This window comes from Haematobia irritans, chromosome 1 (genome assembly GCF_050003625.1).
Source record: "Haematobia irritans isolate KBUSLIRL chromosome 1, ASM5000362v1, whole genome shotgun sequence".
Lineage (NCBI taxonomy): Eukaryota > Metazoa > Arthropoda > Insecta > Diptera > Muscidae > Haematobia > Haematobia irritans.
The window spans coordinates 36,595,773-36,611,328 of NC_134397.1; the positions used below are offsets into that span (position 1 = coordinate 36,595,773).

The 15,556-nt window shown below is 28.7% G+C and overlaps 2 protein-coding genes across 2 annotated transcripts; one reads left to right on the plus strand and one right to left on the minus strand.

Annotated features, from left to right (window-relative positions):
• Positions 1–4,553: 4,553 nt before the first annotated feature.
• On the plus strand, positions 4,554–6,761 carry LOC142220609 (developmentally-regulated GTP-binding protein 2). The gene is made up of 4 exons (XM_075289821.1): positions 4,554–4,768; positions 4,926–5,233; positions 5,297–5,854; positions 6,291–6,761. Exons 1-4 carry the CDS (start codon positions 4,705–4,707, stop codon positions 6,450–6,452), a joined length of 1,092 nt encoding a protein of 363 aa, XP_075145936.1. The 5' UTR covers positions 4,554–4,704; the 3' UTR covers positions 6,453–6,761.
• Positions 6,762–13,216: 6,455 nt separating this feature from the next.
• Positions 13,217–14,899, minus strand: Nup58 (nuclear pore complex protein Nup58). The gene has a single exon (XM_075289823.1). It carries the CDS (start codon positions 14,782–14,784, stop codon positions 13,378–13,380), a length of 1,407 nt encoding a protein of 468 aa, XP_075145938.1. The 5' UTR covers positions 14,785–14,899; the 3' UTR covers positions 13,217–13,377.
• Positions 14,900–15,556: the final 657 nt, after the last annotated feature.

Genomic DNA, 15,556 nt, shown 5'->3' on the forward strand with positions numbered 1-15,556 from the left:
TTTTATTTTCCTAGAAAATGTCAAAATTTTATTTCTATAGAAAATTTTGTGAAAATTTCATTTCTATAGAAAATTTTGTCAAATTTTTTTTTTATAGAAAATTTCGTCAAAATTTTATTTCTAAAAAAATTTTGTGAAAATTTTATTTTTATAGAAAATTTTGTCAAAATTTTATTTTTATAGAAAATTTTGTCAAAATTATATTTCTATAGAAAATTTTGTGAAAATTTTATTTCTATAGAAAATTTTGTCAAAATTTTATTTTTATTGAAAATTTTGTCAACATTTTATTTCTATAGAAAATTTTGTGAAAATTTTATTTCTATAGAAAATTTTGTCAAAATTTTATTTTTATAGAAAATTTTGTCAAAATTATATTTCTATAGAAAATTTTGTAAAAATTTTATTTCTATAGAAAATTTTGTGAAAATGTTATTTCCATAGAAAATTTTATTTCTATAGAAAATTTTGTCAAAATTTTATTTCTATTGAAAATTTTGTCAACATTTTATTTCTATAGAAAATTTTGTGAAAATTTTATTTCTATAGAAAATTTTGTCAAAATTTTATTTTTATAGAAAATTTTGTCAAAAGTATATTTCTATAGAAAATTTTGTGAAAATTTTATTTCTATAGAAAATTTTGTGAAAATGTTATTTCCATAGAAAATTTTATTTCTATAGAAAATTTTGTCAAAATTATATTACATGTTAGCCTGATACCGAAACAGGCAATTGACGTCCAAATGCATTATATCTAATTATACAATTATTTTTCGAGCTTTATGGACAGATATAGATTAAGGAACATGGTTAATAGAGCCATTGAAAAGAAAACGCCAGATACCAATCTATACACGCCTGGACTGTACATGTTTCGGTTCGGGCGAATGAACCTTTCCACAGCCTTTAGTATAGATCTGGCTGGGAGAGATAACTCAATTTTGGGCCCTTTATGCTAACTCCTTATGGAGAAAACATTTGGGAAATTTCCTCTTACAAATTGAATCATCTTTTCTCCCACTGTACATCATCTTTTCATATAACTTACAAGTCCCTTAATCCTATTTTTATTTCGTTTTGTTACATAGTAATGCAACAACACGAAATTTATTTTTAGAAAGCTAATTTGTTAGAATTCACCTAAGTGGTGAACAGTCGAACAATGCTTATTGTTTCTACAGTCAACTACAACATATGACAATTAACAGAAACTGGTTTCCAGGATACAACAACAATTCTAACGCGTACATTAGTCGTGTTTTTCCTAGTTTTACGACGGGCTCATCGTTGCTTATTATATTACATGTTAGCCTGATACCGAAACAGGCAATTGACGTCCAAATGCATTATATCTAATTATACAATTATTTTTCGAGCTTTATGGACAGATATAGATTAAGGAACATGGTTAATAGAGCCATTGAAAAGAAAACGCCAGATACCAATCTATACACGCCTGGACTGTACATGTTTCGGTTCGGGCGAATGAACCTTTCCACAGCCTTTAGTATAGATCTGGCTGGGAGAGATAACTCAATTTTGGGCCCTTTATGCTAACTCCTTATGGAGAAAACATTTGGGAAATTTCCTCTTACAAATTGAATCATCTTTTCTCCCACTGTACATCATCTTTTCATATAACTTACAAGTCCCTTAATCCTATTTTTATTTCGTTTTGTTACATAGTAATGCAACAACACGAAATTTATTTTTAGAAAGCTAATTTGTTAGAATTCACCTAAGTGGTGAACAGTCGAACAATGCTTATTGTTTCTACAGTCAACTACAACATATGACAATTAACAGAAACTGGTTTCCAGGATACAACAACAATTCTAACGCGTACATTAGTCGTGTTTTTCCTAGTTTTACGACGGGCTCATCGTTGCTTATTATATTACATGTTAGCCTGATACCGAAACAGGCAATTGACGTCCAAATGCATTATATCTAATTATACAATTATTTTTCGAGCTTTATGGACAGATATAGATTAAGGAACATGGTTAATAGAGCCATTGAAAAGAAAACGCCAGATACCAATCTATACACGCCTGGACTGTACATGTTTCGGTTCGGGCGAATGAACCTTTCCACAGCCTTTAGTATAGATCTGGCTGGGAGAGATAACTCAATTTTGGGCCCTTTATGCTAACTCCTTATGGAGAAAACATTTGGGAAATTTCCTCTTACAAATTGAATCATCTTTTCTCCCACTGTACATCATCTTTTCATATGACTTACAAGTCCCTTAATCCTATTTTTATTTCGTTTTGTTACATAGTAATGCAACAACACGAAATTTATTTTTAGAAAGCTAATTTGTTAGAATTCACCTAAGTGGTGAACAGTCGAACAATGCTTATTGTTTCTACAGTCAACTACAACATATGACAATTAACAGAAACTGGTTTCCAGGATACAACAACAATTCTAACGCGTACATTAGTCGTGTTTTTCCTAGTTTTACGACGGGCTCATCGTTGCTTATTATATTACATGTTAGCCTGATACCGAAACAGGCAATTGACGTCCAAATGCATTATATCTAATTATACAATTATTTTTCGAGCTTTATGGACAGATATAGATTAAGGAACATGGTTAATAGAGCCATTTTATTTCTATAGAAAATTTTGTCAACATTTTATTTCTATAAAAAAATTTTGTCAAAATTTTATTTCTATAGAAAATTTTTTCAAAATTTGATTTCTATAGAAATTTTTGTGAAAATTTTATTTCTATAGAAAATTTTATTTCTATAGAAAATTTTGTCGAAATTTTATTTTCATAGAAAATGTTGTCACAATTTTATTCCTATAGAAAATTTTGTGTAAATTTTATTTCTATAGAAAATTTTGTCAAAATTTTATTTCTAAAAAAATTTTGTGAAAATTTTATTTCTATAGAAAATCTTGTCAAAATTTTATTTTTATAGAAAATTTTGTCAAAATTATATTTCTATAGAAAATTTTGCCGAAATTTTATTTCTATAGAAAATTTTGTGTAAATTTTATTTTATTTTTGTGTAAATTTTATTTGTGTAAAAATTTATTTCTATAGAACAATTTGTCAACATTTTATTTTTTATAGAAAATTTTGTCGAAATTTTATTTCTATAGAAAGTTTTGTCAAAATCTTATTTCTATAGAAAATTTTGTCAAAATTTTATTTCCATAGAAAAATTTGTCAAAATTTTATTTCTATAGAAAATTTTGTCAAAATTTTATTTTTGTAGAAACTTTTTCAAAAATTTTATTTCTATAGAAAATTTTGTCAAAAATGTATTTTTATTTATCTACAGAAAATGTATGAAGTACCATGAAGTACAACTGTGGCAACCGTAATTACAGTACTACGGTAGTCTTTGTAAGCGGATATAAACCTAAAAAAATATTTAAAATTGAGGAGATGACAAACAAAATTTTATTTTCTTTAAAATTCAATCTAAAGAAGCTCTTGACAATAATCTTCCAATGGAATTTTTATTGAGATTTAGTGAAAAGTACTTATTCGCTTAAAAAAATAATATATGCTTTCTTAAAAATTGTAGTTTCCATCTCTGGAACAACATGAAAATAATCGATAATAATGGCTCACGGACTTTTTGTTAGTAAATATAGCTATACATTTCTTATGAGAAGCGGAAATTTTTGTTAGAGGTGTATACAGAGCATTATTGATCAACAATTCGTAAAATTTGTGTTATTAAGCCCGAAATTTTGCATTTCAATAATACAGTTTTGCCATGTATGTCTTATGGGAATGTTATACAAACAATCGATAACAACGTTCGCGGAATTTTCATTAGCGAATATAGCTTTGCCATTCGTATGCTTAAGGCCGGTGTGTACTTCTAGCGGATATATACGATACCCTTAAAAATGCATTGCTGTATAATTGCTAATGAAAAGTCAGTGAGGCCTTATTATCGATTGTTTACATTTTGCTCCCAAAACAAATACAGTAGGTTAGGTTAGGTTATGTTAGGTGGCAGCCCGATGTATCAGGCTCACTTAGACTATTCAGTCCACTTAGACTCACTTGGACTACCACATTGATGAACTTGTCTCTTATCACTGAGTGCTGCCCGGTTCTATGTTAAGCTCAATTACAAGGGATCTCCTTTTTATAGGCGAGTTCGAACGGCGTTCCACATTGCAGTGAAACCACTTAGGGAAGCTTTGAAACCCTCAGAAATGTCACCAGCATTACTGATGTGGGATAATCCACCGCTGAAAAACTTTTTGGTTTATGCAAGGCGGGCATGCTAACCATTGCACCACGGTGGCTCCCTACAGTGGAAAACTGTGTTATTGGCACGCAGACGAAATTTACGCACACCGTGCTTTAGCGGAAAATTTTCTAGATTTGCATAAAATGCTTTACTTTGCCCGCATTCCACTATTTATGTGATTTATTGTGATATCAGTGTTAATATTCCAATTGAATTCAAATAACCTTCAAGTTATCTGTATTGTGAATGATTTTAGAAACAAAAACATAACAACATCGCTAAGTTAGCAACACTGATTGCTTACAATTTTGACATTTTGCAAAGCATTGTTGGCTGTCAATATTGGCCGGATCAGTGTAAAGACGAGAAGAATTAATAAAAATTGGAAAATCAACCAATATTTTTATTATGAACATTCTGCAAATTGTTTAAAAGATAAATAAAGGAAGAAAGTAAAAACTCATAATGGGTATTTTGGATAAAATTGCTGAAATCGAAAGGGAAATTGCAAGAACCCAAAAGAATAAAGGTAAGTTCACGAATTGTATGGAATCCCGGTGTGTGTCTTCTAATGCCTACGGAAATCAAGGTTATCCATGAAGAGAATCTAAATTGGAAGAGGGTCTAATTATAATTATGTTGGAACAGTAAAAAACTTAAATATACCCATTTTTTTAAATTTCTAGCCACCGAATATCATTTGGGTTTGCTTAAAGCTAAATTAGCAAAATATCGGTCCCAATTGCTGGAACCTGCCAAGAAGGGTGAAAAAGGTGAAGGCTTCGATGTCTTAAAAAGTGGTGATGCTAGAGTGGCTCTAATTGGTTTTCCCTCAGTGGGTAAATCAACTTTATTATCCACATTAACTAAAACGGAATCTGAAGCTGCCAATTATGAATTCACAACGTTGACATGTATTCCCGGTGTCATCGAATATAAAGGAGCAAATATTCAATTGTTAGATTTGCCTGGTATTATTGAAGGTGCTGCTCAGGTATGGAAATTTATCAGGTGGTAATCATTTAAGTATATCTCAAATATTTATTCAATATTTCAGGGTAAAGGTAGAGGTCGTCAAGTTATTGCTGTTGCTCGTACTGCCGATTTGGTCGTAATGATGTTGGACGCCACAAAACCCAATGTTCATCGTGAATTGTTGGAACGTGAATTGGAATCGGTGGGCATACGGTTGAATAAACGTAAACCGAATATTTATTTTAAACAAAAGAAAGGCGGTGGCTTGAGTTTCAATTCAACATGCACCCTAACTCGATGCAGTGAGAAAATGGTCCAAATGATATTGCACTCTTTTAAAATATTCAATGCTGAAGTTCTATTCCGTGAAGATTGTACTGAAGATGAGTTCATTGATGTGGTTACGGCGAATCGTGTATACCTACCATGCCTTTATGTCTATAACAAAATCGATCAGATATCTATTGAAGAAGTGGATCGATTGGCTAGACAACCTAATTCGATTGTGGTTAGTTGTAATATGAAATTGAATTTGGATTATTTGCTAGAAGCCTTATGGGATGCTCTTCAATTGATTCGTGTGTATACAAAGAAACCAGGCGCACCACCAGATTTCGATGATGGTTTGATTTTGAGAAAGGTAAGACTATAGTGCTTATATTAAAATGCTTGCAAAAAAGTGGGGGAACGATGTCCTAGTTATACGGACATAGTTGTGATATGTCTATATCAGAAACAAAACTAACCAGTGGGACTGTCATAAACAGGTGGGTTATATCTTTCTTATCAATAAAAATGCATTTCTCGCTTCTGTACAAAATGTTGTCGGAGTCCCAATCAATGGGACTGTCATAAACGGGTGGTTAATATCTCTCTTATCAATAAAAATGCATTCCTCCCTTGTGTACGAAATGTCGGAATGGGACAATAGATTAAATTCTTGACGACGTTTACTACGAGTTAATCAATTAATTCATCGAGAGTTGTTTTTAGGATTATCTTCTAATATTTCTATTTACCATATACTAAATTAAGAAAAATAATATTCACTAAAAACTTTTTTCCTTTCTTTTCAGGGTGTTAGCGTTGAATATGTCTGTCATGCCATCCATCGTACTTTGGCGGCCCAATTTAAATATGCCTTAGTTTGGGGTACTTCCACCAAATATTCACCACAACGTGTTGGTATTAGTCACATTATGGCTGATGAGGATGTCATACAGATTGTTAAAAAATGATAAAAACGTCGAACGTTTAATTAGCGAAAAAGATTTTTCGTTCATTGTAATTGATTTTTTTGGGATATTTTATACTTTAAAATTTAATTTTATTAAACAGCCTGATGATTTAGTTGAAATGTCATATACATTCATCGCGAAGAGTTAATTTCAAGTTTTATACACACACACACACACACACAAAAGAACATCAAAGGTTGAAATATATCTGTTGGTAGATACAAAAGTAACCCAATTTACAGTAAGAAAGTAAATAAGTTTTTCAAGAAACAGCTCTGCTATAATAAAGAAAACAAGATAAGCTCAAAATATGGTAGGCCCCATTTGGTTTATGCCCTGTATAATAAGATGATCAATATTGAAAACTTTCATTAACAGGAATAGTTATGGGAAAGATATGATTGGAGATAGTGGAGGAATTTTTTGAGAAAGTATAACATTGCGACAAAAACGTTCCTTACCAAATAATCTTGGAGGTAACCCAGAGCAACACAGGTAAGTAATTACTATTAAATGGAAATATTGATTTCATCGCAAAGAGTTAATTGCAATTTTTATACACAAAAACAAAAAAGAACATCAAAGGTTGAAATATATCGGTTGGTAGATAGAAAAGTAAAGTCCCAATTTATATTTGGAAGTAAATAATTTTTTCAAGATACTGCTCTGCTATAATAAAACAAAACTGCAAGCTAAACTCCATATATGGTAGGCCCCATACGGTTTATGGCCTGTGCAATTGGCAGCTCCATAAAAAATTGGTAAGTAATTACTATTAAATGGAAATTAAATTAATCGAAAGACAATATTACCAAAAATGTCTATACATTAAAAATATAGAATCCAATTTGTAAGTTTAGAAAAACTTGGTTAGAATTCGGTTTTTAATGGGATTTTCCATCGTGGCCTTTATCTTTCCAAGTATGGACTTTCATTGGAATACTTTTGTCTCATCAACACCATTCTGTGCTAAGTTCAATCAGAGGTAAATTCTTTCCTAAATTTAAAATACTCTGAAAAGTCTCTAGCATCTTTTTTGTTGTTTAGTCGAACAGAGTACATGATCCTTTGTGTGAAAGGCGAATTAAATGCCTGTGCCTTTTTAGAGCTGTTGAATTAGTCCGATCGCCATGTCACACATACGGTTACCACTCTTATCTTTGTCAAAATTTTATTTCTATAGAAAATTTTGTCAACATTTTATTTCTATAGAAAATATTCTAAAAATTTTATTTTTTATTTATTTATTTATTTAATCAAACTGAGCCCCCATGGGCCATATGTTGATAGATATATAAAGTAGAGCAATAATGAGATTTAAAGTATTAATTACATACATCAAAAATTGCTAAGGCACTAACACGAAAAATTCTAAAACTGTACAAAAAAACTTAAAAATCTAGCAAAATCCTCAATGCACATTTCTAAAAAGATAATGAATAAGTGTGAGAAAATTTTGTCAACATTTTATTTCTTAGAATATTTCGTCAAAAATTTATTTCTATAGACAATTTTTTAAAAATTTTATTTCTATAGAAAATTTTGACAAAATTTTATTTCTATAGAAAATTTTGACAAAATTTTATATCTATAGAAAATTTTGACAAAATTTTATTTCTATAGAAAATTTTGTCAAAATTTTATTTCTATAGAAAATTTTGTCAAAATTAAATTTTCTATAGAAATAAAATTTTGTCAAAATTTTATTTCTATAGAAAATTTTCTCAACATTTTATTCCTATAGAAAATTTTGCCAACATTTTATTTCTATAGAAAATTTTGTCAAAATTTAGAAAAAATTTAAATTTCCACTTCTATCAAAATTTTATTTCTGTAGAAAATTTTGTCAAAATTTCATTTCTATAGATAATTTTGTCAATATTTTATTTCTGTAGAAAATTTTGTCAAAATTTTATTTCTATAGAAAATTCTCTCAAAATTTTATTTCTATAGAATATTTTGTCAAAATTTTATTTCTATAGAAAATTTTTCCAAAATTTTATTTCTATAGAAAATTTTCTCAAAATTTTATTTCTATAGAAAATTTTCTCAAAATTTCATTTCTAGAGAAATTTTTCACAAAATTTTATTTCTATAAAAAATTTTGACAAATTTTTATTTCTATAGAAAATTTTGACAAAATTTTATTTCTATAGTAAATTTTTTAGAAAATTTTGTCAAAATTTTATTTGTGTAGAAAATTTTGTCAAAATTTTATTTGTGTAGAAAATTTTGTCAAAATTTTATTTCTATAGAAAATTTTGTCAAAATTTTATTTCTATAGAAAATTTTGTCAAAATTTTATTTCTATAGAAAATTTTATTTCTATAGATAATTTTGTCAAAATTTTATTTCTGTAGAAAATTTTGTCAAGATTTTATTTTTATTTCTATAGAATTGTATTTCTATAGAATATTTTCTCAAAATTGTATTTCTATAGAAAATTTTGTCAAAATTTTATTTCTATAGAATATTTTCTCAAAATTGTATTTCTATAGAAAATTATCTCAAAATTTTATTTCTATAGAATTTTTTTTTCAAAATTTTATTTCTATAGAAAATTTTGTCAAAATATTATATAGAAAATTTTGTCAAAATTTGTCAAAATAAATGTGGTTCGTTGTTGGGTTTAATGAAATGCCTGAATTTATTCTGATTATTTTTTGATAATTTTGCTGCAAGTAGAGGATGCTGATGAGGAATGTGGTAATTCTGAAACGTGCGTCCATCCAACCATCTTGCAGTCTATAGGGCTTTGCCCAAATAAATTTGACAAACATTCTTTTCCTCTGTTGGTTAAGCTACATTTGTAGTTTAGTCAATGCATGGTTTTAAGCTGAAATCAAAAAACAACAAAGTAACCCAATTTACAGTAAGAAAGTAAATAAGTTTTTCAAGAAACAGCTCTGCTATAATAAAGAAAACAAGATAAGCTCAAAATATGGTAGGCCCCATTTGGTTTATGCCCTGTATAATAAGATGATCAATATTGAAAACTTTCATTAACAGGAATAGTTATGGGAAAGATATGATTGGAGATAGTGGAGGAATTTTTTGAGAAAGTATAACATTGCGACAAAAACGTTCCTTACCAAATAATCTTGGAGGTAACCCAGAGCAACACAGGTAAGTAATTACTATTAAATGGAAATATTGATTTCATCGCAAAGAGTTAATTGCAATTTTTATACACAAAAACAAAAAAGAACATCAAAGGTTGAAATATATCGGTTGGTAGATAGAAAAGTAAAGTCCCAATTTATATTTGGAAGTAAATAATTTTTTCAAGATACTGCTCTGCTATAATAAAACAAAACTGCAAGCTAAACTCCATATATGGTAGGCCCCATACGGTTTATGGCCTGTGCAATTGGCAGCTCCATAAAAAATTGGTAAGTAATTACTATTAAATGGAAATTAAATTAATCGAAAGACAATATTACCAAAAATGTCTATACATTAAAAATATAGAATCCAATTTGTAAGTTTAGAAAAACTTGGTTAGAATTCGGTTTTTAATGGGATTTTCCATCGTGGCCTTTATCTTTCCAAGTATGGACTTTCATTGGAATACTTTTGTCTCATCAACACCATTCTGTGCTAAGTTCAATCAGAGGTAAATTCTTTCCTAAATTTAAAATACTCTGAAAAGTCTCTAGCATCTTTTTTGTTGTTTAGTCGAACAGAGTACATGATCCTTTGTGTGAAAGGCGAATTAAATGCCTGTGCCTTTTTAGAGCTGTTGAATTAGTCCGATCGCCATGTCACACATACGGTTACCACTCTTATCTTTGTCAAAATTTTATTTCTATAGAAAATTTTGTCAACATTTTATTTCTATAGAAAATATTCTAAAAATTTTATTTTTTATTTATTTATTTATTTAATCAAACTGAGCCCCCATGGGCCATATGTTGATAGATATATAAAGTAGAGCAATAATGAGATTTAAAGTATTAATTACATACATCAAAAATTGCTAAGGCACTAACACGAAAAATTCTAAAACTGTACAAAAAAACTTAAAAATCTAGCAAAATCCTCAATGCACATTTCTAAAAAGATAATGAATAAGTGTGAGAAAATTTTGTCAACATTTTATTTCTTAGAATATTTCGTCAAAAATTTATTTCTATAGACAATTTTTTAAAAATTTTATTTCTATAGAAAATTTTGACAAAATTTTATTTCTATAGAAAATTTTGACAAAATTTTATATCTATAGAAAATTTTGACAAAATTTTATTTCTATAGAAAATTTTGTCAAAATTTTATTTCTATAGAAAATTTTGTCAAAATTAAATTTTCTATAGAAATAAAATTTTGTCAAAATTTTATTTCTATAGAAAATTTTCTCAACATTTTATTCCTATAGAAAATTTTGCCAACATTTTATTTCTATAGAAAATTTTGTCAAAATTTAGAAAAAATTTAAATTTCCACTTCTATCAAAATTTTATTTCTGTAGAAAATTTTGTCAAAATTTCATTTCTATAGATAATTTTGTCAATATTTTATTTCTGTAGAAAATTTTGTCAAAATTTTATTTCTATAGAAAATTCTCTCAAAATTTTATTTCTATAGAATATTTTGTCAAAATTTTATTTCTATAGAAAATTTTTCCAAAATTTTATTTCTATAGAAAATTTTCTCAAAATTTTATTTCTATAGAAAATTTTCTCAAAATTTCATTTCTAGAGAAATTTTTCACAAAATTTTATTTCTATAAAAAATTTTGACAAATTTTTATTTCTATAGAAAATTTTGACAAAATTTTATTTCTATAGTAAATTTTTTAGAAAATTTTGTCAAAATTTTATTTGTGTAGAAAATTTTGTCAAAATTTTATTTGTGTAGAAAATTTTGTCAAAATTTTATTTCTATAGAAAATTTTGTCAAAATTTTATTTCTATAGAAAATTTTGTCAAAATTTTATTTCTATAGAAAATTTTATTTCTATAGATAATTTTGTCAAAATTTTATTTCTGTAGAAAATTTTGTCAAGATTTTATTTTTATTTCTATAGAATTGTATTTCTATAGAATATTTTCTCAAAATTGTATTTCTATAGAAAATTTTGTCAAAATTTTATTTCTATAGAATATTTTCTCAAAATTGTATTTCTATAGAAAATTATCTCAAAATTTTATTTCTATAGAATTTTTTTTTCAAAATTTTATTTCTATAGAAAATTTTGTCAAAATATTATATAGAAAATTTTGTCAAAATTTGTCAAAATAAATGTGGTTCGTTGTTGGGTTTAATGAAATGCCTGAATTTATTCTGATTATTTTTTGATAATTTTGCTGCAAGTAGAGGATGCTGATGAGGAATGTGGTAATTCTGAAACGTGCGTCCATCCAACCATCTTGCAGTCTATAGGGCTTTGCCCAAATAAATTTGACAAACATTCTTTTCCTCTGTTGGTTAAGCTACATTTGTAGTTTAGTCAATGCATGGTTTTAAGCTGAAATCAAAAAACAACAACAATGCTTAAAGAACAAAACCAACAAACCAGAAAATTTTGCCAAAATTTTTTTTCTATAGAAAATTTTGTCAAAATTTTATTTCTATTGAAAATTTTGACAAAATTTTATTTCTATAGAAAATTTTGTCAAAATTTTATTTTTATAGAAAATTTTGTCAATTTTATTTCTATAAAAAATTTTTTCAAAATTTTATTTCTGTAGAAAATTTTGTCAAAATTTCATTTCTATAGATAATTTTGTCAAAATTTTATTTCTGTAGAAAATTTTGTCAAAATTTTATTTCTATAGAAAATTTTGTCAAAATTTTATTTCTATAGAAAATTTTGTCAAAATTTTATTTCTATAGAACATTTAGTCAAAATGTTATTTCTATAGAACATTTTGTCAAAATTTTATTTCTATAGAAAATTTGTCATTATTTCATTTTTATAGATAATTTTGTCAAAATTTCATTTCTATAGATAATTTTGTCAAAATTTTATTTCTATAGAACATTTTATCAAAATTTTATTTCTATAGAAAATTTTGTTAAAATTTTATTTCTATAAAAAATGTCAAAATTTTATTTCTATAAAAAATTTTGTCAAAATTTTATTTCTATAAAAAATTTTGTCAACATTTTATTTCTATAGAAAATTTTGTCAACATTTAATTTCTGTAGAAAATTTTATTTCTATAGAAAATTTTGTCAAAGTTTTCTATAGAAAAAATTTTGCAAAATTTTATTTCAGTAGAAAATTTTGTCAAAATTTCATTTCTATAGAAAATTTTGTCAAAATTTTTTTTCTATAGAAAACTTTGACAAAATTTTATTTCTATAGAAAATTTTGTTAAAATTTTATTTCTATAAAAAATGTTATCAAAATTTTATTTCTATAAAAATTTTTGTCAAAATTTTATTTCTATAAAAAATTTTGTCAACATTTTATTTCTATAGAAAATTTTGTCAACATTTAATTTCTGTAGAAAATTTTGACAAAATTTTATTTCTATAGAAAATTTTGTTAACATTTTATTTCTATAGAAAATTTTGTCAAAGTTTTCTATAGAAAAAATTTTGTCAAAATTTTATTTCTAAAGACATTTTTCGCAAAATAATATTTCGCATGGGTTGAGAAAACTTTAATGAACTGTTTTTAAGATAGATTTTCAAAAAAATTTCAAGATATTTTAATTTGGATTCTATATGAGTAACCTCACATTTCCACAATATCTCTGCGAGATCGATTTACCTGCGAAGCTATTGGATCCCCTGTAGACCTAAGTAGTAACAAATTTAATTTAAAAATCATTTTTTATTAATTAATACAAAAAAATTACAAACAAGTTTGTTTAATATTTATGGTAACGCGGCATCATCATCCATACTGCATATGGCCTTCATCATCCATACTTCAAATTTTATCCATATTCCACTTATGTACAAGTATTTAGATTTACTTTCCTTGTTGCGTTGAAGAACCACCTTGTGCTGTACCCGAAAGTGTAGAATTACCAAAAGATTTCCCAAAATTGCTTATGGCCGTTATATTAGAGAATGGTGTTGGTCCCGCTGTTATGCGTGATGTATCCACCTTTGTTTCAGGCTTATCCAATTTGGCAAAGACATCAGTATTATCTCTTAAACGATATTTACGTAGATTTAAATACTGCTCCTTTTGGGCTTCGACTTTTTGATGGATTTCATGCAGACGGCCAGCTAACGATATAAAACTTTCATTGATCTGTTGAAAACCCCTCTTAAGATCTTCGGGAGCAACATTTTGTGGATTGGTTAGAGAATGCATATGTCTTTCGGTGAGTGCTATTTGTTGGCGGAAATTTATAAGATCATGTTCATATTTTGCAACCAGATTTTGAAAAAATTGGAATGGAGCATTATTTTCGAATTGCAAACCCACTGGTGTGTCTTGTGTCCTTTGGGCCATTTCCACAGATTGTATAGTCTTTGAGGTTTCTTTGCGTAAAAGTTTAATTTGATTGTAGTTAGCCTCTACAGAGTTGGCAATTTCTTGTAGAGCCCATTGAAGATTCATTATTTCGCCGGATACATTGGTCAATTTGGAGGTAGAAGTTCTTCCTATGTCCGATGACAAGGTTTTTTGGGTCTTAATATGTGTTTTCAGAGCATCGACAGTTCGTGCTATTTCATCTGGCACTTGTGTTTCTTTTACTTTAATATCTTGCTTGGATTCTCCTGGCTTGGGTTTATTGGAGCTTACATCGATACCTCCTAAACCTACAAAAGGTGTCGGTGCAGTTGCCGTCGCTGCTGTAGTTGCCGGTTTACCAAATAATCCACCTCCTAAAGTGGTTGTTGTTGTTGTGCCAAAATTCAAACTGGCTGATGTTGTTGTTGCTGGCTTGCCAAATGAAAAATTTGTATTTGTTCCTGTGTTACCCAAACCTAATGTTGGTACGGATGCTGTACCAGCGACCGAAGTAGCTGCTGGAGCACCAAACGATAAAGTGGGAGCTGTGGAAGTTGCTCCAAACCCAAAAGATGTACCCGTTGGAGCAGTGGATGCGGCCGTTGGAGCTCCAAAGCTAAATGAAGATCCAAACGCTGGTGCTGATGTCGCTGGAGTTGAACCAAAAGCTGGGGCGGCAGCAGTACCGAATGTTGGTGCCGCTGATTGGGGTGCACCAAATGATGGAGTACTCGTAGCGGCAGCACCAAATGCGGGAGTGCTAGTTGCGGCAGCACCAAAGGACGGGGCTGCACCAAATCCTCCAAGCGTTGGTGTTCCCGTGGCCAATGTTTTTGGTGCTCCTAGAGAAAACCCTGATTGTTGGGCTCCTGCAGTTCCCGCGGCTGGTGTTCCAAATGAAAAACCAGACATTTCTGTAGAACCTACTAGAGAATTTTCTATACGTATTTACAAATTTTAAAGATATTTCACGAATTTCACTAAACTGAGACTGCACGCGACCGTATTTGTTGATTCACAGCTGTTTTGGTTTGCGCCAAGCCAAAATTCACAATAGCAATGTTATTGTGAACAACGAGCGAGCATGGGGCGTTTTCACTTTTAAATGCTTTGAAACTTGAAATTTTATTGGCTAATTAATGCCCGATGATTATCTGATATTTATTCTCATATGGAAAAATATAAACAATCGATAATATCGTACTCACTAATTTTTTTCCTCTAATGAAGTTGTTGCTACCGATACGAAACGTATAGGTGCTTTTGCATTCCAGACACACCTAGGACCGGTTGTTGCCTAATTGTTGTTGTTCATCTGTCGATAAAACAATTGATCCTATACAAAAAATTTACTAACCGGTGGTCTATCCTCCGGTTAAGTATTAGTCGGACGATGAGAAACTGGCCATTAGACAATCCAGACCAGTCATAGCTCAATGATAATGATAGTCGGTTTTTGTCAGTGGGCTATCACCTTTGAGTAATGGTAGTCACATTTTTGAGTGTAGCAAAGGTTATCTGAAGTGGTTCCACAGTAACGTGGACCGCTGAGACTTGACTATACGAAGGAGGAACTTTGTCAGTGAGCTTAATCTAACCTAAACCTTGCTAGAGAAATTTATGTTAGGACGATATTATCTGTTTTTTTTTTTTTAATTTTTTCCAAAAATTCGGGTATGAACCT

What these genes read in the sequence shown, in the direction of transcription:
- LOC142220609 (XM_075289821.1), top strand. Translation starts at nt 4,705, where the DNA reads ATGGGTATTTTGGATAAAATTGCTGAAATCGAAAGGGAAATTGCAAGA. An exon ending in TTATTGAAGGTGCTGCTCAG is followed by an intron (nt 5,234 to 5,296) that starts GTATGGAAATTT and finishes TCAATATTTCAG; the next exon opens with GGTAAAGGTAGAGGTCGTCA. An exon ending in ATGGTTTGATTTTGAGAAAG is followed by an intron (nt 5,855 to 6,290) that starts GTAAGACTATAG and finishes CTTTCTTTTCAG; the next exon opens with GGTGTTAGCGTTGAATATGT.
- Nup58 (XM_075289823.1), bottom strand. Translation starts at nt 14,784, where the DNA reads ATGTCTGGTTTTTCATTTGGAACACCAGCCGCGGGAACTGCAGGAGCC.